This window comes from Prenolepis imparis, unplaced genomic scaffold, assembly GCF_030444845.1.
Source record: "Prenolepis imparis isolate NDT839.2.m4 unplaced genomic scaffold, iyPreImpa1.0 SCAF_2, whole genome shotgun sequence".
NCBI lineage: Eukaryota > Metazoa > Arthropoda > Insecta > Hymenoptera > Formicidae > Prenolepis > Prenolepis imparis.
Genome location: NW_028141160.1, coordinates 13,786,002 through 13,810,997, shown reverse-complemented (window position 1 = coordinate 13,810,997; position 24,996 = coordinate 13,786,002). Strand labels below are relative to the sequence as shown.

The 24,996-nt window shown below is 43.2% G+C and overlaps 2 protein-coding genes across 7 annotated transcripts in view; one reads left to right on the top strand and one right to left on the bottom strand.

Annotated features, from left to right (window-relative positions):
• Sp1 (transcription factor Sp8) overlaps nt 1-8,476 on the top strand; it is an 84,758-nt gene extending 76,282 nt beyond the window's left edge. For all 4 annotated transcript variants that reach the window (XM_083057414.1, XM_083057416.1, XM_083057402.1 and 1 more), the window contains 2 exons: nt 5,587-6,625; nt 6,694-8,476. In XM_083057414.1, the coding sequence (XP_082913540.1) occupies nt 5,587-6,625; nt 6,694-7,547 (1,893 nt within the window). In that variant the 3' untranslated portion in view covers nt 7,548-8,476. The remainder of the gene's footprint in view (nt 1-5,586; nt 6,626-6,693) is intronic.
• The window catches only part of LOC145947640 (uncharacterized), a 189,224-nt gene that overhangs the window by 113,793 nt on the left and 50,435 nt on the right, over nt 1-24,996 (bottom strand). For all 3 annotated transcript variants that reach the window (XM_083057434.1, XM_083057430.1, XM_083057439.1), the window contains exon 8: nt 16,441-16,483. In XM_083057434.1, the coding sequence (XP_082913560.1) occupies nt 16,441-16,475 (35 nt within the window). In that variant the 5' untranslated portion in view covers nt 16,476-16,483. The remainder of the gene's footprint in view (nt 1-16,440; nt 16,484-24,996) is intronic.

The following is a 24,996-nucleotide window of genomic DNA, read 5'->3' as shown; positions in this document are numbered from 1 at the left end:
CGAGCGAAAACGCGATGACACAAGGCATCTTATATAATGCACATTTCGTTCGTTTGATAAATGTTTTCCCAAATTATTACAGATATCACAGTGAATTTACCGAAAACACTGTTGTCGCGGGGAAAATAATTAAACTATAGTCGGGCGGAGTCGGATTCTTTTTTACGCGCGTGAAAAAAAATTAGCGTATTCGTTTGTACCACAGAAACTTACGGGATTCGAGCGTGCCAACCATCGTTCTTCGTTAATGATTGCGGTCGTTGATGGTACGCGCGATACGCTACATCGCCCGTCCACAATCGCAGTACGGCCTGGTAAAGCTGGCTTTACTGGGTGGACCCCGGGTCGTTTTAGATGGGCCGAGTTAAAAATCCATTTGTCGGGGAGACGCCGGTCAGTGTCGCGCGCGAGATTAAAAGAGAGATACCGACACACAGGCAAGAAAGGCAGCGCCATTTTGTCGAAAGGAGGACCGACGCGACGACGACCTCGCGGCTAGCTTCTCTCCCGCATATAATGGCAGTCGAGTTGCGTGCGAATGTACAATTTCGTTCCATCGTTACCTCGGTCGATCGAGGGGTCCGTCCTGTTCGCGAAGCCGGAGAAACGGAGCGGAAGGAAAACGAGGTGCCAGTCCGCCAGTATACGGAAAGATTTTCGCAATTAGGCGAGAGAAAAAAAAACTGACCTGTATTTAATATACATAAAAAACGCATTATTTGAACGTTGTATACGTATTGTATACAACGCGATGAAACTTTATCTCTCGCGACGTTAATATCCGCGTCGCAATCTCGCATAAATTCGCTTCTACCGAACTTTATACATATACCTATATGTACAGAATTTTCACAATACTGCGTGACCCATATGAACGTTATTACATGTGTGGATAACACTATCACACAATTAACTTTATAAATGCACCGAGGTTGCTCAGATAACGTACCTTGTAACTTTGTGCGAAAAAAAGTTTTTACTTTTTCATTCAGCCTAGACTATGAATGCGCATTTTTACGATATTTCTGCAAACTAGAAAAGTCTTACGCTTTTATATATGTCGTCATAAATTTTACAAAGTACACATTTTTTAATTCGAACATGCATATCAATTTATATTTCAAGATAAGAAAAAACGTAGAAAATAATAACGCGAGAGACTAGGAGAAAAAGAAGGAACCTACTATGTAGGAAACAACTATATCGAAGTTGACTGCTAACCTGATAAGGAGAGAGACGAGCAAGGCAAAGCGAACGTTTTTATAATCGCCGCAATTATCTGCAAGACCGAAGTCGGGCATATATATATATAACCCTAGCGCGCAACAGTTTCAACATCGCTTCTTATCGGGGCACTAGCTGCGTGCCAGCGCAGTTGCATGCGGAGGCTGATAAACAAATAATTAGCATTCGAAGTAACCCGCATTCGTATTATCGCTGGCATCGCTCTCCTCGCGCCGCAGGGGGAAAGCGTATATATATTCGTGTAACCCCTTCGTTGATGTATCTCTCTTTATATATATACATACCCGCGTTAAGAACTCAAAGAGCAGGTTGACGTGCAACGGCATTCGTGCTACTCGCTACATTTTACGACTTGTACCTGGACAGGGTAATTAGCGCGGTATGAAAATCACGTTTGCAACAATTCGTCCGTTCGATATCTAGCCGCGTTTCTTTTCCCGCGGAATGTTTCACATGTTCGCGTAAGCGTATCGAGATCGTAAAAAGAATGCCATCAAGATTGTTTCAGGCAGAAGTAATAATGCCATTTAAAATTATAATTCAATGGTATATACCGCGTATCTGTAACATGTTGCACAATTTGCATGGTAATAATAATTATATTACTTATCTAAGATAATATGTATTTTATGAATAATTTTACTCGACGCTTTTTTCTTTCGCAGCACGTGAACGAAATGTGATTAAGTAAATCGATTATATCTTAGGATTAATTCAGGCTTCCCTGTAATATCTCGAAGAACTTGTTGTCTCTAAAGTTGAAATTCTTTTTATGTGACGTTATATTAAATTAAATTATCTTTTTTTACACAATGAGAGCTAAAGTAGCATCGTATTATAATTGAAGTAAAATAGCAAAAAGATCAAAACGAAAGCGAATATATATACTATATAAAAAATAGATGATATGCGAACCATTCATAACTAAACGTTTAAAAAATAAAAAATACAATACGCAAAGAGACCGACAAAGTGGTCGATATCACTCTGGTTGGAGATCGCTCAATGCAGGTGGATCCAATCAGAAACTCGACCATGCCGGCTCGCGGCAGGTGCTCTCGCAGGAGATCGCGGTCAATGGCTCTGCCCGGGAACGACCGACACTTTTTACACGGAAAGCAGAAAAGGGCGCCGACTAATTTTGCGCGGCGTTCCATTACGAGACACGGAGGAGCGACTCTTCTTTCGCGCGGCTAGTTTTTTTTAATTGTCTCGCCGTCCGCGTAATTCGACGACGAGTTGAAATAATTTTTAAGTCATTTTCAACAAACTCGTATATGTGTATGTTTTTTTAACATACACACAAAAGTGTTTAACTCGTAAAAGAAATTTTATTCAATTAAATAGGAGAAATTCTCTCTTTTCTTGCACGCTATGAAAGGGAGGAATTAATCGAATTCACTAAATTCCCGACTCGATGTCTTCGTTAACGTACACGCATGAAGCGCACCGATCGTCGACTCGCTCGCCTAATGTACGAACGAGGGTTCTCTCTCTCTCTCTGTCAGACAGAAAGGGGAATAAAAGTTTGACACGGCCGTCGGATGCGGTTCGCCACGAAGCTCGACCGGTAGACACCCCACGGTTTGTTGCTTCGCACCCTCGCTGTCGGGTCTTTTACCTCCCTCGCATTCAGCTGTCACGTGGCTCGTGCTCGAACGATCGCCGGCATTTCCGCTTTATTTTCCGCCGTCGAGTGCCGCTCGATCTCGTTAAGGAAGGATCACGCTTGGCGATCGGAGCCGTTTCCGGCGTGTTCGGGGCCTCATCGCAGGCGCAGGCCGGCAAGCAATTGGCGCGACGACGGATGTCTCGATGCGAATGAGTTCTCGGAAAAAAAGGACCCAGCGCACACGACGGGACGAAGCGAGACGAGAGCGAGAGGATTCTTCGTTTTAATTTATGCGCGGCGTAGCTCGGGGCATTATTAGTCCTAGCTGGCTACGAGGGGCGTGACGTCACGCGGCTAAAACAAAGGATCCTACCGGTGCCCATTTCACGTCGGTTCCCTTTCAAGCGCGCCGACAGGAGGGAGACGCGAGGGATCCGGGTCCCTCGCCGAATAAATTCGGTATACTCTTTAACGCTTCGTCAGCTTCGTTGTGTATCGTGCATTTATTCTTTATCTAACGCTTCCGTTTGCTCTCGAAATAAAATCTCTCGCGCGATTAAAACGTGTGAATCTGAGAAATTATTGATATTTACAAAAGTTACGAAAGAAAACTTGTCTAATCTCGCTGGAACAAGAAGAAGCAAAAAAGTGACGATAACTCTGAGACGTGACGGGAATGAGATAAAGATTACGCGCGATGGAGACCGGAGGGAGCTGATCGAGGGACGTCGTTGTCTCCGCAGGCCACTGTCATATTGTCCCGGCGGATCGATACGTGGCCTGCCTACAACCTGCACTCATCGAGCTTGAAGAGGGCGTGGCTCGTACACCGGCGGAGAGACACTCAACCCCGTTGCGATCTCCGTTGCCGCGCGTTAGCTACCCTCCTACCCTCGCCATCCCTTTCGACGTAAAAGCGGGAGAGACGATTTCGTTCCTTTCGACCCTCCGCGGTTCTCTCTTCGCCGTCACCCTCCGCGATCTCCGAGAGCGTCAACGAGCGCTCTCATTCGTCGAGAATGTCGTAACGGGGAGCAATCGGAGATTCCCTCGAAATAATGACTCTTGCTCAATACTGGTACCTTTCCACGTTCGAGTATAAATTATAGTAATTTCGCTAGGCTTGTAGTTTTCTACAAAAAATAATTAGTTGCAACATCGCCACGTTTTAACGCTAATTATTTAGCTCATTATTACTCATTATTACATATTACTGTTAAACGTTAATAATACTACCGAGTCGCGGAAGATCTTGACGTTTCGCACACGAGCGCGTCTTGAATAACGAGACCGCGTTAGAGCAATATCGATCATGTTACTTCGAAGAAATATGAGCAACCGAGTAGAATTCTCTTCGAAAGATAGATCGAGCCCGGTCGCGACTTTTCCGTTTTTCCTTTTTATCCCCCTCGTTTCTGCCTCTGTCTTTTTCTCTCTCTCTCTCTCGTCGCTACCATCCTGGAGGGGTGCGCGCGTTTCGTTGTCTTTCGCCGGTGTTGTTGGCGCAAGGTTGAATCCACGTGGGGGCGTGTCGCCTCGATGGCGCCGACTGCTAATGGCCGCGCGGCCCTCCAGACCTTAATTTCCTGCCGCTTCCGCGGACCCTCTCGCTTTTACCTCTCCGAGTCCAAATCCGTTCCCCAGGACCTCTCTCCTTCAGCCTCCGGCTCTTCGGTAGCCGCCGACACTCTCCTTGTCCTTTCATCCCCCCGCGAGCGATTTGCATCTTTGGAGAGCTGCTCTTTTGATGAAGTTCGTTATCTAAAATCCCTCGGTCGGCTTCTGCCTGTCGTCCGCTCTAATTTTGTAGCTCGCGCGCAAATTGCGTTCCCTTTAATTCCTCCTGCCGCGTGCGCGAGAGAGCACGAACTTCGCAAGACGTATGGAAATTTATGTATGAAAATTGTGTTATTGAATTTATTCGATTGCATCAAGATATATATAATTATGCTTGTTTGAAAAGCAATAATCTTTCTTATTTAATATTATTTTTTATAGAATTTATATATTCACGTGTTATTTAAAGCGAATCGATTTTTATATCTTTTTTCGTGTTTTTATATCGTGATATTTTCCCACGTAATTTCGAGTCTCCTAATATTGCACCGTGGAAAACATATGTCGACCTTGTGCTTGGTTCGAGAACAATTTGCATGATACCGGCGGCCTAGGTAGAGCGATCGGTCTATCCGGGTCTCATTACTTTTAGCGACTAATCTTGGATCTCTTCTAGGATAGGAGCGGCAATTTAGTGTCATTATACGCCCTTAGGGGAAGACTTTCTTCTTTCTCTCTCTCCTTGGGCCCGGGCCGGACTTCTTTTTAGATCGATTTAGACGTGGCGGCGATTATGGGCGTCCACCGACCGACAGAATTCGATATTACGTACCGCGCTGGCACGAAAAAGTATCCCGATGGTCCCGGTGAATCGATACGCGCGATACGTAATTCGCTCCAGAGTTGTTATTACCGATTTGCGTAATCGCACCGATCCCGCCGAGATTGTTCTATAACGAGTGTTTCCGATGTTAAAAATTCCGAAAAGAACCGGTAATGCGCGCGCGTTGTTAACACATTGTAAATCGACGATAGAGATTGTGCGAGTTTCCCCGATATTCGTCGGGCATTTTTAATTATATTTATCACAACAATATATACAATATATAAAATAGAGAAATTTTTTCGCAATGAAATTACGACTGAACATAGATTTAATTGCAATGTTACAGGATCATCCGGGATTACGAGGCACGCCTCTCGCCATGCTGGCGGCACAATGCAACAAGCTGAGCAACAAAAGCCCGCCGCCACTAGCGGACGCAGCGGTAGGCAAGGGTTTCCATCCATGGAAGAAGAGCCCGCAGAGCAGCGGCAGTTCGCCGCAGCATAGCAGCGGTGGCGGCGGAGGTGGAGGAGGCGGCGGCGGTAGCGGCGGGTGCACAACGACGGGAGTGAGCCAGAGACCGGTGGCAACGAGCAGCGCCGGCAGCACGACCGGCGGTTACGCCAGAGCGCCAGTGACATCATGCGCCTCGACCGCGCCGCAATACGGTAGCGAGTTATACTTTCCGGGAACAGCGAGCGCACAACCGGCCGGCGATCCGCATCATCATCAGAGCAGTCTCTTGGGCAAGGTCGAGGGCGCAACTTTGGGGTCGGTATACGGCAGGCATCCGTACGAGTCGTGGCCGTTCAACGCGATGCCGGGCGCGACTCACAGCGGGATCAAAGCGAGCGATGGTTGGTGGGACGTGCACAGCGCCGCGACCGCCGGCGGTTGGTTGGACGTGGGTAGCACCGTTGGCGTCGGTGTTCACGCAGCGCAAATGGCCAATTATTCGGCCGACTACTCGACAAGCCTCGCGCTGGCCGGCAATCACTTGCTTACCACGGCTACGACCGCCGGCCACAATCTCCTGCAAGACACGTACAAATCTATGCTACCGGGCGGACCGCCCGGATTCGGACTCCATCATCACGCGGCCGCGACGGCCGGCGCCGGCGCCGGAAGTCCGCAGGGCGGCGGCGGCGGCGGCGGGGTCGGCGGCGTCGGGGGCGCCGGCGTAAGTCAAGCACCCTCACCGCGCTCGCAGAGACGTTACACCGGTCGCGCCACGTGCGATTGCCCGAATTGTCAAGAAGCCGAGAGACTCGGTCCCGCTGGCGTGCACCTCAGGAAGAAGAACATCCATAGCTGCCACATACCGGGTTGCGGCAAGGTCTACGGGAAAACGTCGCATCTGAAGGCCCACTTACGGTGGCACACTGGTGAGCGACCGTTTGTTTGCAACTGGCTTTTCTGTGGCAAGCGGTTCACACGTTCGGATGAGTTGCAGCGGCACCTTCGAACCCACACCGGCGAAAAGAGATTCGCCTGCCCGGTCTGCAACAAGCGGTTCATGCGCAGCGACCATCTCGCGAAGCACGTCAAGACCCACAGCAGCAGCAGCAGCAGCAGCGGCAGCAAGGGCAAGGGGGGAGCGGGGAGCTCGTCGGCCGAGTCCTGCTCCGACAGCGAGGACAACGGGAGTCAGCAGAGTCCCACTTCCAGCTCGGTGCCGCAGCCGCAGCCGCCGCCGCAGCCGGCGGCTCAGGCCCAGCAGCAACAGCAGCTGGCGGCGGCGGCGGCGGCAGCGGCGGTGGCGGCGGCGGCGGTGGCGGCGGGCCAGGACACCACCAGCAACACCACCTCCCCTCAGACCACCACCACCACACTCGGCCATCAGCCGACAACACCCATGACCCCAATACAGATGACCCCGCCGCCTCTGACCCCACACCATCCCCACCACCCTCATCTCCCGCCTCTAATGCACCATCCTCATCATCACGCAACCTCCGTCCCGGCGGCCCACCATCCGCACGCGGGGATGAGCATGCACTGAGCCCGGTGGGGCCCGGAGCCGGTGCCTGCAGTACATCTGCCGCAACGGCCCTGGGCTCCCCCCTATCCTACCCCCTCAATCTGAACCTCATGCAGAATCACGCGACCATTAATCCGTCGGCTATCGCCCATCATCACCATCAGCAGCACCAAAACCACCACCACCACCATCACCATCACCACCAATCGCACCAACAACAGCATCCGCGACAAAACAATTCCTACTCTGTGCAACAAAATCCTGGCACGCCGGGGACCGCGCAGACTCCCTCACCCTCGTCCCCTGCGCCTGTACATAGTCTCTAAGCCGTTACGAGCGCACTCGCGTCCGACAACCGGTCACAATCCACCGCACGTCCGTCCGCCGCGTTCATACACGCAGGCACGAGTAATATACACACGTAGACACAAGAGCATACACGAAGAGATACACACGAATCTGGCTCCCCGTCCTGGTTCCAAATGTGGAAAATGGTCCCCCCCTTCCGTAACGCACGCACACGCGACTTTTCAGGATTTTTTTTTTAATTTGTACATAATATATATATATAAATATATATAGAGTGCATGAAAGAGAGGGAGAGAGAGAGAGAACGAGAGAGAGAGAGAAAGAGAGAGAGAGAGAGAGAGATGATATATTAATTAAGCGGTGTAATGTTGTGTGTAAAAAAAAATAACCCGTATAAATATATAAATATAAATATATATATAAATATATAAATATATATATATTATATATATACATAATGCACTGTCGCGTTGTACCATACACCGACAAAACACTTCGCGCCCCGCCGACTCTTCTCTTCCGCTCATTTTTCGGAAGACAAGAAACGGAACGAATTAAGGAGGTAAATAATAAACGACCGTGGAGTATGGACACGGACAGGTTCCAAACGATTTCATACCACGCAGGGCCTTGAGCATTGTCTAATGAGAGAAGAGAGAGAGTGAAAGTGTTTTTCCTTAGTAAATTTACAATTCTTTCAGGCAATTTATTACGTTTGGAACTTGGAACGACAACTCATATCAGCCCACCCTTCGGATGTAGTAACGCGCACTATTATCAATGAATTATTATTATTATTATTATTAATTATTAATTATTAATTATTATATTATATAAATATTAATTATTATTATTAACTCTTTTTCTTATTACTGTATTTTATTATAAAAATTATAAATTCATTTTAAAGTGAGAAAGAGGAAATAAATAATGCTTTTGTGAATAATGATTCTATTCGATCGAACTCTCACTCCATCCATGAAATTCGTCCTTGCTGTCCGATTTTTCGATCATGAATATAAAAACCTGTGAAACACGGAAATTCCTATCGACCCTTGAAATTTGATTTTACTGCTATTATTGAGAAGTGATTCATTTCCCCTCATATAAAGCCACTTGAATTAATGCTTTGTTGTTCTTTCTCATCTGCTAAATGTGTATAATTTCTTTTGCACAAGAATTGAAAAAATTAATTTATTCATAATTGCCTCGCGAATGTAATGTGTGTGTCACGGGTTTTTCCATAATAATTTTAATTTTAACGATAATCCATAGATCTAAGTATTCGCGATAAATTAATAATCATTTTATCCAATGTTAGAGATTGCTGCCAATGTATTAAAAGGCTTCGAGAGCGACGGAGCACGAGCGGGACACGAGCTCGTGGGACGATATTATCGCACGGGCCGTTAAATCCCGGATCCTGCCAACCGTGAAATGTCCCGTCATAACATCAGGTCTCCCTCACTCATATATATATATATATATATAGGTCGTGCAATTTTATTTTCCCGCTCTGGAATTTTATTCCGATCCTCGCTCCTTCTTTCGGAGATCCGCCGATTACGCGACGACGGGCGTAGCTTCGTGAGCGGCAACGGAAATGCGTCCAATATGTGCTTCAGCTCTCGATCTTATTAGCGAGAATGACTCGGCTCGGCTCCTCTCGAGCCTAAACAAATGGAGTAGCCGCGTCACGCGATCATTACAGACTCCTATAAAGTCGATTCTACCGAGAACTCCGCCGACCAGTCATAATTGATTACAACATGCGCAATATTCTTCAAACAATGACAGGAGTCACTCGTGTCGCGAGAAAACTGCACGTTTTTAAAGACAGATACGTCGACATTATCAAATTAACGAGAATCGGTTATAGGAAAATAATTTCTCAAAATCACGGATCTAAATAAAATATGTACGCAAGAAAAAAATTTTGATCAGATTTCAATTTCGCTAAAGACGGAATCATCGAATACGAGAAACAGCGTCGCGACATTCGACGCAGGAACGTCGCAATAGACAATTTTCAAGCACGGCGCCGTAAACTGGATCAATATGGCAGAGATTACGAAATAAGATCGTTATGCAAAACAGTCGGAGGGGGTCGTGCCGGGGTTATGCCGCAGCAATTCGTGGGGGGGTGGAGAAGGGGGGAAGAAGTGCGGTTAACGTATAGCGGCAAGCATGCAAGCCCGGGGGATGGCTTTTTCGGTGATTTAACCAAGGAGGGTGAACGTTTGTTATTCAATTTGCAACCCCCTCGGTACCAGCCACTGCTCACCCCTCTATCCACAGATCATCGCGCCTTTACGACCATAGCCGTACGTTTCTAATGCAGGAAGCGTTTCTCCTCGTTTGGGACGTAGCGATTGGTGGGTATTCTACTCTCTTTCGACGTTTCATTCTTCCGCACTTACGTAACTACTTTATTCCCTGCCTCATTCTTCTCGTTTCGTGACAAGTTGACAATGATATTATATACCTCTGTCTCTTTCTACTCTACCTAAAGGCATTGCAGTTCAAGGTTCAATTTAATTATAATATAGCAATACGCAATATATATTGTCACTCTAAACTTTTATAATAAACTTAAATAATTAATCTTTCGCGATTCTTTCTTCTTAACAGCATATCACATTACACTAAAAATTAGCCGAAAATAATTTAACTTGTCATAAAAATATTAATGTATAGAGAAATTAATATTCTTGAAGAGAGACATTAATTTTTAATAAAATAAAAAATAATATATTAATCATTATACCTTGAGTACATTTTTTTATCAAAAAAAATTGTTTTAAAAATAATTACTTGTTCTTGCAATTATATATGACAGATATATTGATAATCTCTAATATAAATTTAATAATATTCGATTAATTCTAGGGGAACATCGATGTCAATATATTATCATTAGTAAATTTCCTCGCAATTTGCGCTCGCATTATGTATGATATATTTATGTATATACGCGCCAATAAATTAAAGGGACGGATTCTTTTCAAGAGAGATACATACGTCTGTTCTGCTGGCTTGCGAGTGAATAATTAGGCGCGTGCGAGTGTCACGTCCGCGAGATCGTTCTCAAGACTCGGGGTCATTAGATCCGTCTGTTCTTTCGAACGGCGGTTGCGATAATAAAGGTCGCGCACCGTCACTAGACAAAGACACCGCTGTGCGATTAATTTCACGGCGGTGCACCCCATCGCGATACAATTGAAACGAATGGAGCGGCGGGAGTGCTTTTATGAAGCCGGCGGAACGACACTTTGCTCGCAAATACGGACTGCGTCCCGCTCGTGTGGGATCGTGTTCATCATGATTTATAAATGGATCACGAGTAACAAAGATGTAGATTACACAACCGGAAAATAAAACGTGTTATGAGAGCGATACGATATGTCTTATACTTTTATTTTTCTTTCTCATATATTAATCTTATCTTATAAAATATTGGAATGTATAATATAATATTCATCATTATAATCTATATAATAATTGATTAGTATAAAATAATTATATAGATTCAAGCTCCAATTTTTTAAATTTATTATACCAGAAAAACAATGGGTAAGTATCTATGGATAAGTGATTCTTTTCTTATTTTATTATATTTTAAAATTCAATAATAAATTGATTCAAAAAAACTAACAAAAATACAAAGACAATCAATTTAACTGATCAAGACAAATTATCGAACGATAGAGATAAAGTGTTAAGTGGAGAAGAAAGAAAACTGAATAATACTCTGAAATCCCATACTCGCTTGTGATGTCGGCAAGGTTTAGTGAAAAAATACGAACAAAGGAAACCGAAAGGTTCGCCGTTTCTCGCCCCTTCGTGGTCTGTTAACAAATCTCATGATCCTAACGACTTGACTTTTTGTATGGGGATACTACGGTTTCATATTTACAAAAGCGAAACCGTCTCTTTTTCGAACCTACCGCAAACTAGACTTACTAGTAAGAGAAAGTGAAACGCATCTTTCTTTCATAGACGAAGTTTTAACATATAATCTATGAGAAGAGCGGATTTATAGTATTATTTTTCATAAAGAGTAAAAAGTTTTTGCTGAGATATTTTACAAAGATATCTTTAAAAAATTATTTTAATTATTATATCGTATAATTATTCTTAAATTTGCTACAAGATGAGATTTGTGAATCTTTTCGAACGGGTGACGAGAGAGCGTAATCGATTTGCCGAATGTGCCAACAGATTAGTACGCTAATCCGAACGGGTTGTAAAGCCGAAGAGAGGACCATAGAAAGAGAGGACTAACGAGGCTATGGTTAGACCCACGGTTTATGGACATATGGTTAACACAGTTACATGTAGTTTGCTTGGAAAAGCCACGGAGACACATATGCGTGAGCGTGAAGCTAGGACGCGTTTCAAAGGCCGCCGTTTTCGGGCGCACGCAGACACGCGCGTCGCACACGTGCTCGTATGAGAGAAGCACGCGAGTCCTGTTACCAAAGTGCCGCGCCCTGGAAAAAGCTATGGCGCGATCGGAAAGCCGGCGTCTGTAAAATCAACTTGAACCTAGATAGAGATACGAGAGTCCTTTGAATTTTAGAGACCGCCGATCCTATTACCGGATACATGTACTGTGACGAGAAAGTGTAATTTATTATCACGCAACAGCCTAAAAAAATCTTACATGTATATGTGTATTTGTATGTAGGGTGATTCGGGGCTAGAGGGATCAGGGATCGCTAATTAATCAGGACTCGAATTTTTAAAACTTGAGACAGATGTTCATACGTTTAATGTTTTAACTATGTTCAGATTAATTAATGGAATTTTTCAATAGCATTTTCAATAGTATACACTTACGATTTAAATTTAGACTAAATGTTAACACTTTTTTTCATTAAAATAAAAAGTTAAAACAACATTTGTAAATGAAAATAATTTGTACTTTTTAGACAGTGATATTTATGTATCCAAAATCAAATTTATAATTTTATTTAAAATTTTAATTTACTATCAAAAAAGATTACTTAATTAATAATTTATAATTAAACTTAATTTTCAAACACGGTTTATTTTTTTCTCTAAGAAAAATATACTTAATTTCTTTTGTTCTCATTTTTCATTCAATTGATAAAAAAACTTTAATAAAAAAGGGCATGTTAGATTAATATTTTAAGTAGATTGAAAGTAAAATACAATTCGAAACATGCTTGTTTCTATTTTCTGTAATATTATTTTAATGATCCATATATCCAATTATTATAATATGTATGAATATTCAAATATTTTATATACTGTAAATATGATAACAGTTTCGTAAATTTTTACATTTCCTACATGTGAAAGCCATAATTTATAATGGTCTCGCGTCTCTCGCGAATGAAATAATTTCGGAAAATCGAACAAATAACGTCATCCGACACGTGCGATCGACGCGATCTCGTGTTCGACGTTGTCGAACAGCCGTCTAATGGGCAAACAACACCGAACATTCTGACGCTGTCATAACGAGCGTTGGTCGGCCACCACCGTAACGCGCATCGCAGAATAGGACAGGCAATCCTGTAACGCAAGGCTGATATAACATTACCGTCCGATTCGAGTTAATTGCTCGTCGTTAGAGGTCATTAAAGTATCTGGTTGGTTCACGCGACACTCGTCGAGGGACTGTTTCGGGGACACGGCGGTTTATTCCTCCTAGACTGGCTAACGAACGAATCTCGTCGCTCCCGCAATCATCTCGTTACGCAAGCTCACGCTTAATTGAAGCGAACGGCGGTGACTAATTATCGAGCGCTGTCAATCTCGATATCAATTCATTATTCGCTCGCGACCGATGTGTATCAAAGGCGCTTCCGCATCACGATTATGATATGCGATTGTTTTTAATCGCACAAGAGTCTAAAGAGTCGGCAACTGTGCACAATAATTAAACAACTCGAATGTACGAGAGATGCTTGCATTGCGTTTATCAACATTATGGTCGCGATTTACCACTGAAAAAAATAATCAAAATGAAAAATAACTACTGCTAAGTGCAATCAAGTTTTGCATAATTATAATGACTTCATCTCTCGATATAAAATACGCGCGTCGCTTATATCAAAGGGAATCGCAATTTAATTTATCAACATTCTCCCTTATGTACCTGCGTATCTTAACGAGAGAGAAAAAGAAGAATCCCTCGATCGCCTCTCGATGATAATTCAAAGGCGAAGCCGCGACCCCGTGGGTTCACGAAAGAGTCGGCGCGGTAGCTAGCTAGCGGTTCGTATAACTATCGGCCGATAATTTCATGGCACATCGGGTAGGTATGTCGGAGGAATGGATGGAAATTAGTCGAGATGGCCGTCGAGTTCCACGAGTTAATTGATACGTCCGCGCCCGATGAGGCGGCGAAACACACACAGGAGCGTTGATTCCGCGCACACATTCCGGCTATATATATACGTATATATATATATGTGTATGCACGCCACCATTGCATTCCGGAGTCTGTTCGAGTCCCGCGTGATTTAACGGCTCCGCTTCCTGGCGATCCAGTTAACGCACGTATACGCGTACGCGTGCATCGCGAACGAGTGTTGGTGCAGTTTGTTAGTCCAGAGTGGCGGAATACGCGTGAAAGACGGACGCGCGTATCTCTTTCTTTCTCTCTGCGTCTCCCTTTCTCCCTCTGTCGAAACCCCACGGGCCATCGCGCAGTGACTAATACCCTTCCGACCGTATTTTTATCTCGCCACGAGCGAGTGGTCGCCCCTCGACAGCAAGAAATCCACCATGACAACGGATGTGCCAAATAGATGGCAACATCTAGAGGGATATACGCGTGGCTATCTTCGACGGCACGTTCGCGAACGGATAGCTTTTTTTAGGGTGCTGCTCGGACTGCTGATGTCGATCGAGAGAAGAAATGTTACATTAATCCTCTCGCGATCTTCTTCACCGAGGAATTATTATTTCCGCGTTATGTCCACAGTTTTAATTACGCGCGTACGATGTGAAATCTATCTCATTTTTTATTCAACAAGGAAGGAAATAATTTCTCATATTCCATAAAGCAAGGCGCGGATCGCGAAGCATCGTTAAACGGGGTCGTGTTCGATCGCGCTAATTGTCTATATGATTAACCGTCTCGTTCTTGGAAACTTTAACCCTCGGGTATTGTTACGTTTGTATTACCCTTGCCTCGTTATTTTATCGTTGCGAGGCTGAACGTTTAAAAAATGTATGAAGCGACTACAGTGGTATAAACGATACTTCCAACTTGATAAAGTTTCATTTCTGTTTCTAGTTCGTTGACGTCGTTATCGATTTTTTTTCAAAAGGACAAAACAAGTCTCTCTCTCTCTCTCTCTCCCTCTCCCTCTCTCTATCTATCACTGTCTGCTTATATATTTATTTAATTCCTTTTTATCGCAAAGTTACGTCCGAGAGCTGTGAGAAACAATAAGAAATAGATAATTTTTAAATGCTGAAGATCTAAATTTATATGCTTTATATATGTCGCAACCCAGATCAAAGTCGTCTCACTAACACACGTCACGCCGAGATATTCCCCGTGTCCCGAACCCGACTGTTGTACGAGGTGTTAATTGGCTTCTCGTGAAACGATCATTTGTCAGATTCGTAAGGCGGACGAAGCCGAGCCACTTGGTTCCGTTCACGAAACGATTTATGACAGTCGGGTCGGTCATGCGGCGCAGCCGGAAGTCGCGGTATTCTTTGTTCCTTCTTATAATACCACCTCAGACTCATTTATCGCATTTACATTCTCCGGGCTGTTTCTCTCGCCCACTCGTCACGTTCAGATTATTGAATTAGATATACGATGGAATTGAATTGATTTTCGCCAGTCATCGCACGATTCACGATGATCCTGTATGCACGCGCGCCCGCATACGGAGGAACCAGGACAAAAGGAACAGATAAGGAAGGGGAGAGAAAGAGAAGAATCAAAACGACGGCGAAGGAGGACGCGGTATTTCGAAGAGAAGAACTATACGATAGGTGTGGGATGAATAAAGCTTACGATCGTTTACGTAAGTTTCTCGGCCTCAGCCGGGCCTTTTCCTCTCTTATTCTCTCTCTTTCTCTCACGTTCTCTTCTCGAAGTTTCATCGCGAATCCGATCAACGAGCGGATCAACATTTTTAATCGCATACGACTGTGAGCACACGTTTAAGTTTAAGATATTATAATTCTTTTCATTCATAAATTAATGATAAATAATAAGATAAATTATTTAATTATTATATAAGAGATAATTATTTTATGCCAACAAAATCTCTCTCAATAATTATTGATTACACGTACAATAATGTTCGCACATGAAAAATACAGGTGGGAGAATTCCGTATTTATTTCTCCGTTTCTCAAGACATATGCGCCTTCTCGTGATAAAGAGCCAAAAAACTGCGACCCTTCTCGCACGATGTTTGACAATTTCCGGAGGCGACAGCGGACGATAAAACGAATGTCGGTTAAGCGACAGCTACGGTTACGGAAATATGACATACGACTCTCTAACATGTCGCTACTCATACACCGGAGACGCAATTTGGCCGTAGCGGGCTAAACTTAGTTTCTTACCGAACTGACGGAGGAGAGGCTTCCTCGCTCGTTCGATACATCTCGCGATACTCTTACGACGGTCACCTACCTTGTATTTATACTACCTTGTATTTATACGGTTGGTATATAACGTCGATTATTATTCCCTCTCCATTTAGAAAGGGATGTTATAATATTTTAAATTCAATTAATATTTTTGACAATTATCAGCTGATTTTTGCCAAAAAATATTAATCGCGGATAAGATATTATAACATATTTCAAATATATTAGGATTTTAATATTTTCAACATTATTATATACGCCCTATTATCGCTACAGAAATGTTATAAAATAAAAAAATTTCTCACTCACCGATACGTGCAATAGCTGAGTGTAGTACGCAGCATACATTGATCTGAAAACAAAATATTCAAATTATGTAGATACCTACATATGTGTGTATCGAATATTTATAAACAATGCAGGTTGGAAAAATTTTTATATTGCAATATAAATATAGATATAAATATAAATACAAATATATAAGTTAGAATATTTAATAGCAAATTTTCGCTTTATTAACATTTTTTGACAGAAATCAGCTGATTAAAGCGTTAACTTGCTAATTAATTTTTAAAATAATACGGTAAAAAATTAAATTTTAAAATATGTTATAAAAATTGAAATAGTAATATGTTGTAAGTAATATGTTATAATACCTTATTCTCGATATCAGCTGATCAGTTATCAGCTGATTTCTGTCAAAAAATATTAATCGCGAATTTAAAGTATTATAACATTATTTAAAACATTCATTTTTAACATAAAATCGAAGAATGGTGCGCGCTTGTGTTGTTCTAGTATCAGAAAAGTGAACGTTGGACGCGCTTAATCATCGACTGCGCGTCATCGATGCAATTTATAGCGCATGACCAACTACTACTATTACGAACGCATTTTTGAGAGGAGAGCTAATGACGAGCGGACGCTAATCATGTCGCGGGACACACTCTTGGATTCTTGGCGTCGAGCCGTGCCGGAATGAAGCAGCACGTGTCTGGCGTCGGATATCGGAAGGGGCCGCGACCCCCCTTGACCCCGCCGCCCCACCCACATCTCGGGACCCTTAACGATCATCGTCATTGAATAAATCTGAAGCGTTATACGTCGCCAGGTCGACCGACGCGCGTCAATCTCGGGGACCTCCTTCGTCGAACAAACGCCCACCGGGAAAGAACGGCGATCGATTCTGATAGATGGGACGCGCATAACAACGTATCGACGTATTACGAGACGGAATAAACGTACGCGGATAATGAGAAATCTCCGGGAGAGAGACGTTCTCTCGCGAATCCTTCGCGACGTGTACGCGCGAGAGATTCTTCAAGAATGTTCGAATCGGAAGATTTAATATCTTCTTATTTTTTAATCAGCGTGCTAATTATAATTTTAATAAAATTTATTTCAACTATAAAATTTATTTTGATAAAAAATACCTGTTGCTATTTTTTTTAATTTCCCATAAAATCCGAATAATATCGTAACGAAAGAGAGAACATATATTCAAAATAAAGATTCTTTCCGCCTTGCATACAATAAATTATTATCTTCACTTATCACGGAAAAAAATATTAGCTATCATATCGTACTCTCTATATTGTCAAAGATGTATTTTTTTTTTCAATCATATTGAATCATGATTGAGTTAAAATGTGATCATCTTTACGTTTTTCCACGTAAAGAATGAAAATTTTACGCTTAATTATGGCAACATCAGCATGTTCGTGGTATTTACGTTATGGGACCATGTGAGATATGCCGGTTACCACCCTGACCCACCTGGGGGCGGAATCGCCACCGCCCCGGCCGCCCTCGGGCGTATTCGGGCAGCTCTAACACGCGTAACCGTTGTACGCGCGTGCTTTAATGTGAAATGTTTGTGAACTCGACCTATGAAATGCCGAAATCAATTAATCGTCTTTTAATTTACGACGCATACCTCGTTGCATGATCGCGATTTAAATTTTAATTTCGAGGCATATATAAGATATTCGAATAGAAGCTTGAATAGAACAGAAGAAAGAATGATAAATTTTCGAGATAGACAATGACTTTTGTAGATTATTCTTTTCTTTATTACTATGTATGCCATCATTAATCTTTTTTCTAATCTTCAGCAATTATTTATTTTTTTTTTAATTAGATATAACGATAACTGGTGCATTTATTTAAAATGTATAGGGAGAAGAATAAATTAAAGAATAATATAACTTTTAGTATCAAAATAATTTTAATGTTATAAAAATATTCTTAAAAAGAAAGAAACGCTTCTCTTTTATACTTTTCTAATATTTATCTAAAGTATATCTTAGAAATATTTCATGTTTCTTACATTTGTCAAAATATCTTTTTGAATGCAAATATGAATATCTATCCTTACGATCCAGAACCAGTTCCCTTACCCTACACATATCGTGGGACAATGCTCGTAGACGCGTAATGAACGGCTCCGTATTGTGTCGTCTCTGGTACCGCTTCTCCCGTATGTCACGCGCGAAACGTCGCGCGCGGCCAAATCCACGCATCCAGGACGAGACCGTATCGACGTGAGCGCGTGTATGCGTGGGGTAGAGTACTTCTTTCTCTCTCTTTCTCTCTCTCTCTCTCTCTCTCTCTCTCTCTGTATATGAATGTACGTACGCGACGAGGGTGCATCCGCGGGAACCTCGTGCATCGCGACCGAGAGGCGTGGTAGGTTCACTCCCAGGTGCGTCCCGTCCTGGGACAATGCCACGTAGGAAACGACACCATCGGCCACGCCTCGATCTACGTGCCCTAATATACGCTCGCCCCATGGCAGATGCGCCCCGCAATGTATATAAAGAAAAAAAAATTGAAGACAATAATAAAGGTGAGGCTTAAGGGAGGTAATGACGACGCGCAAGCGGCGTGCCGGCTCGTCGTAAAACGCGCTTTATTTCATTACTGAAATTCTTTCATCGACATCTTTTACGATCATCACGAGATGATTAATTCTTTGAACGAATTAAAATTTTATCTAACATCGATATTCGATAATGTCGTCTGAGAAATGATTCGTTGTCGAGGAGTGAAAGGGAACGAACGCGCCTCATTTTTTTCTTTCGACACGTTCACGGTCGACGATATTCATCTATTAAATAACCGCGATGTTCGTCCGCGTCTATAGAGAAATCAATCGTCTGTTTCGGAAACCACGTGAGGTCATGACAGATGCGACGTGCGTGCATCCGTCGTCCTTGCATATAAAAACGAGCGACAAAGCGCCTGTACCTAAAATTCACGCAAACCACCGAAAGTTGTCTCGCGCCTCTGTGACGTTTTTCCGTGATGTTTCTTCGGAACGGAGGAGAGAGTGAAACGACAAAGGCGTCTCGGTCTCGCGAAACACGTGCGCCAAACCGCAGACGGGACTCTGCGATGGATCGCGATCATGCTACGGGACGTATTTAGGACCGCAACTGACCCAGTTCTGGCGCCGAATTTCGCCTGATGCAAGAGAGATTCGTGACACGTGCAACCGCGACCCGCTATACGTGAGGATACGTTCGGGATCTTCAAAAGTATAATACATACATACATGTCGATCCACCTATATCTTTCGCAACAGTATAATGTTATATAATTGCGAAATTAAATACTTGTATGCGTGGCATTTTTAAATAAAAACATTAGCGAAAATACAGGCGCGATATGCGATATTACAATAGAAAAGAAACATTTGTATTTGAGAAAAATTGCAATCATCTCGAGCTTGTACGAATCCCTAATATAATAAATATTGTGTGCTTTCCGAAGGAGACGGAAATTCAACGCCACAAAAATGTCTGTCTCTTTTTCTTTTTTTTCTCTCTGTCGCTCGAGTATATCGCAAACGAGCGGATGAAGAAATCTCGCGGCTTCCGGCCGCTTCGAGAAAAGCGAATCGCGTTTTCCCGCGGTGTCTCCGCGTCTCGCGCACTTCGCCCATGCATCGCCGGAAAGCGCGATCAACATGCGTGTATATATGCGTGTATACGATATGCTCGGTATAACCGGCGGACGAATCGTTCACGACATCCGAAGCATTGTAACGCAACATGTCATTCCGGTAATGCCGCGAGCGTAACAATGCCGCGCACATAGACGTTTAATTATCATAGAGTAATGCGTCTAATGACATACATTAGTCCCCGCGAGTCGCCATATGGGGAGCCTTTTGTGTGTCCGCCAGTATACACGGTATATAATAATAGTCGCTCACGGAAAGAGTTGTGTGCACGCGCATGCGTATATATGCCGGTGGTATATCGTCACGGCCTTCCTCTTCCCTTCGCGGTTCCTCGCATCCTCCTTCTTTTTTCCTCCCCCCTCGGTCACCCTCTTTGACTGTCTCACTTTATTACTCGCGATATCCTCCGCAACCCCCGTGTCACCTCTCCTTGTCGCGTCCTCCTGCGCTACCGTGAATCATTCCGCGTGCGACTGCGTGCGACTGATTACCGTAATCAGGCCGTCTCTGGTTCCGGTATATCGACCGCTAATTATAATCATCGATTTTTGTATCTCGTACGTCACTTCCTTGTTTTCATGTCGCTTCGTTGCGGCCCCGCGGATGTACGAACGAACGGATCCCGGCGAGAACGCGGGAAAGCCTGTTATTCGGTAGCCTACACCCGTGACCTGTGTCGGTTGGGCCTATACTGTACACCGGATGCGTGAGATATACGTTGCGAAATAATCGCGCGCGGAAATAATCGCACCCCCTCGCGATAACCCTCGATCGCGACTGCTGCGACGTTCGATAAATTGTCGAAAGGTAAATGATTCTTGGGATATATTCGCTGCAACGCGAAATAACTTATAACGCTCATCACACAAACATTTATATGATTATTATCTATTATAGATTATTTTTTGTGTCCACATGTATATATGCAAACGATTGTGATTTTGTACATGTTACGAAATGAAAAAAAAAAACGCGTTTTTCACAAAGTCTAAAAGTGCAAGAATCTATTGCTGCAAATTGTTATCATCAATCGAGCGCGAATATTCGGGGGTTTTTAAAAACTTTTTTGACGTAATCGCGATCCGGTTCATGCGCGGAATTAACGATATAAACCAGCAAACGGTGCGAGAGCAAAGTTATAACGTCAGGTTCAATACGGTGCGAGCTTAATTGCCCCCATCCGTGCCGCGAAATGGAAATCGACCGCTAATCCAGTTAGAGGAACGAGTAGTATCGTTACGAGAAGTGGGGTCCACGTGGAATATATATCCGCCGCAGAGGATCCGTCCGAGTAATAAGCGCGGCGAGCCGCGCGTAAGTAATACCGCAATTATCTAGAACTCGACCGTGCGAGTTGTATGCTCCGCTTCTCAAGTTGCGCGAAATTAAGCGAGTATACAGCTTGTTAATCCGTTCATATTACCGAGTCATTAAGAGAAAGATCTGAATTTTTCATGAGAAAGGCCACAAAGTCGACAAAGCGCGCGTTTTAATAAAACACGAGAAGTAAAAGCAAGCTTTCGCAATAAACGTGAAAGGAAAACCGTGCAATACGTTATTTAAAAAAAATAAAATTAAATAAAATTAAATAAAATAAAGAAAACAATATTGCGTTATTGTCGCGCGACGACCGGCAGCGTCGTCGACACAGAGAGTCGACCGATCTCCTCCGAGCCCCTTTTAATCCTCGTAAAATCGATCCGACGCGACGTGTCCACTGAATCGCGAAATGCGCGCTCGGACGCGCGCATTTCGCGGCGAAACGAAAACAAAGCGGCAGGTGGTGGCGCACAAAGAGGAGCGCTTTTAATTGCTAAACAATGAGTGCGAACCGTGCTACACCTTGAGCTCTTTGCTTATGCCGACGGATCGACGTTAACGTCGACCGATAGCTCATCGTCGGCAATTAGTGCCGCGTCCGTTGGCAGAAAACGCTAATAGTCGACGTTAATGAGACAACTTGGAATTAAACGACGCATCCTCTAAGCTTGACTTTGTATCTTTAGCGGTTCTCGATCTTATCTCTTCGTTTATTCGATTCTCTTTCGCGTTGGAATTAATTGCCTTTGTGAGGATCCGCGAATACTGTCGAGAAAGGCAACTACACGTTTGATTACTATTTCGATATCAATCTTTAAATCCCGAAAATCATTTTTAAATTTTAAATATTTTTTTTCAAATTATATAAATTATTTTCTTGCGAGAAAATATGCTAAAAATATATCTGGAAAATTATATTATTACAAGATAAAAAAATAATAAATGCAAGTAATACATATATAATAATCACAATATAGAACGTTCTATTTTACGTATTATTTTTTCTTCCAGAAAATTTTTCTAATTAAATATAAATAATTTTCCTAATTAATTCTTTTTGTTCAGACTTATATAGTTGTGAAAAATTACATGAAATATTGCACTAATAATCGTATTAACAAAATAAAAAAGCAAATGCAGTAATAATATCAAAATAAAAAATATTACGGTTGCTTTTTCTTAAATGTATATTCTTAAGTATATTATCTCTTAAAGAAAATAGAAAAGAAATAATGAGATTCGTGTTATACGTCCTGGAGAATTTCTGTTTTTCAACTGGAAAAATCCGGAAATTTTTTTCTTTAAATCCGGAAACTTAAAACTTAAAACCGGAAGCAAAGCAATCCTGGTTTAAATTCTCATTAAACGTTATTCTTAAGAATCGATCGTTCGTGTAACAAGGTCTTCCCTGGCATTAAAGGATACGAGGAGGACGGCCTTTTTTAATATGTTTACGCAATTACGTAAGAAAAAAGGCTCTCTCTATCTCCCCTTTCGGACGTTATCGTGTATATACAAACGTGTTACCAGTTGGAGGCGATCTGAATTCGCGCAAAAGTATATGAATAAGGTATTGCCGTGACAGAGGCGGAATACAACGGCATTGCACGTTACGTCGGCCACATGCGAAACATCTGGCATTTTTCACGTGAAAGAGAAAGACCGCGGTGGCCGAAAGACGAATTTCTGAAACGGTTCACGCCCTCCTGTCACGCTCCTCCGGAGAGGTCCGCGCGCGCGCGAAAACTCCCGGGGGAATTTATATTGTCACGGCGCTTCATTGTACCGACACGCGCAATTATATCGCGATTGTTCCACGATCTAGCCGTTAATTAACGATCAATGTGATCACTCGCGCGTGGATCTGGCAAGACGAAATTTAATTCCGGTCTGCTCAAAGAGAGACGTAACACCTCTCGTGCGGATTTGCACGCGTGTTCTTTGTCCCGTCGTGTTATTACCTAGTGTAGACTACCCTTGAGACAAACGGTATTCGGGACGAGCAACGGGCGGTCGGTCGTGTGGACAAAAATCGTTTGTTCCGCTTGTAAAACATGGAAAAAAATATAAGTTGCCATAGCTAAAAATTTTAGGTATTCCTATATTACACCTGAAATATAATTGCTTAAATTTTAGTTATTGTAATATTTTTAAGCTATAGTTTAATAGGAAATTCTCTGTTAAATTCTAGTTAAAAATATTATTATTATCATAGCTAAAATTTGGACATAGTAATTGAATTTCAAATGTAATATAGAATAAAATTTAACTACATAGTACTTATTCTTTTACTTCCCCCCCAATATATTTTTTTTCATCTTAATATACAGTGCAATCTATAAGAATTAAGAGACGTCGCTTTTTTCGATGCGACGTTTCGTAAGTTCCTTCGATCATACACAGAAACGAACAGAAACGCGTCAGATGGTAAGGACATATAAGGACATAACGTAATTCCCGCGCTGCAACAATGCCCGATATCGCGTGCAACATGCGTTCACCAGACTCGACCGGGTTACGTGATACTCTCGAGACGCAGAGCGCATCTCCCCTCTTCCTACCCTCTTGCGTTTTGCATCTCGCGGCAAGGTTTTTGTTCGGTGCACGCCTCGGCCTCGAGTACAATGAGTAACTGTAGTTTCTCCGGCCCCGGTCGCGGCGACGTGATAGCAGATGGAGAAACGCGCCTGTCAATATTCTTCGAAGGTGTACCTTTCCTGAATACGTGTCCTACATATGTCCGTGGAAGGAATAATAGCGGCCTCTCTCTCCGAGAGGATATGCGTGCGACCGCAGATATTCTCGTTCGCTCGCAAATTTCTCCTTCCGGCTCACTCTATCGCTCTATCTCGCGCGAGGAGAAATAATAAGCGCGCGCGAGAATCGCGATTGATAACGCGATAGTGCCGCGAACAACTTGTCCGATGTTCGCAAATGACTTGTACGATCGTATCGCAACGCATTAAGACGAATAAAATAAAAGTAACGCGTCGACGACGAAATTTTTCCGAGCGGCAAAGCGACGGTGTTTGACGTTCTTGAAACGGAGAAGGCAATATTTATTTACGAGCAATTTTATTCGCAAAAAGACGCACACACTATTACACGTGTATATATCGAAGCACGCGGCTTAACAAGCGGATCATAAACCTCTATGTTTACGAGACGAGAGCGATAATAGATGACAAATATTGGCAGATGCTCGATCGCTACGAGAGAGCGCCCCCTCTCCTAGAGGCCCTAAACATCTAGGGCTATCCTTTATTGCCTCTCTCTCGGGAGAGCACAGGGGCACGGTAGCGCGCACCCCAAAATAGAGAACAACGTTTCCGTGGTTTCTTTCGCGGCATTGTCGGGTCTCGGCACCGGTTGTCCCGGATCGAGTCGCAATGCATAAATCAAGCTGTATCGGTGCGAAACCGGGGCAACAATGTTCGACTCGGCCCGGGGCATCGCCGCCGATCCTCAAAGGAGAGTAAAGATTCTTAACTGCGGCGCGGAGGCAAGACCACAATATGGGCTCGATGACAAATGGTACCCGGTGGCCCATTCGACCGACCTAGAAAAACCTATATGTC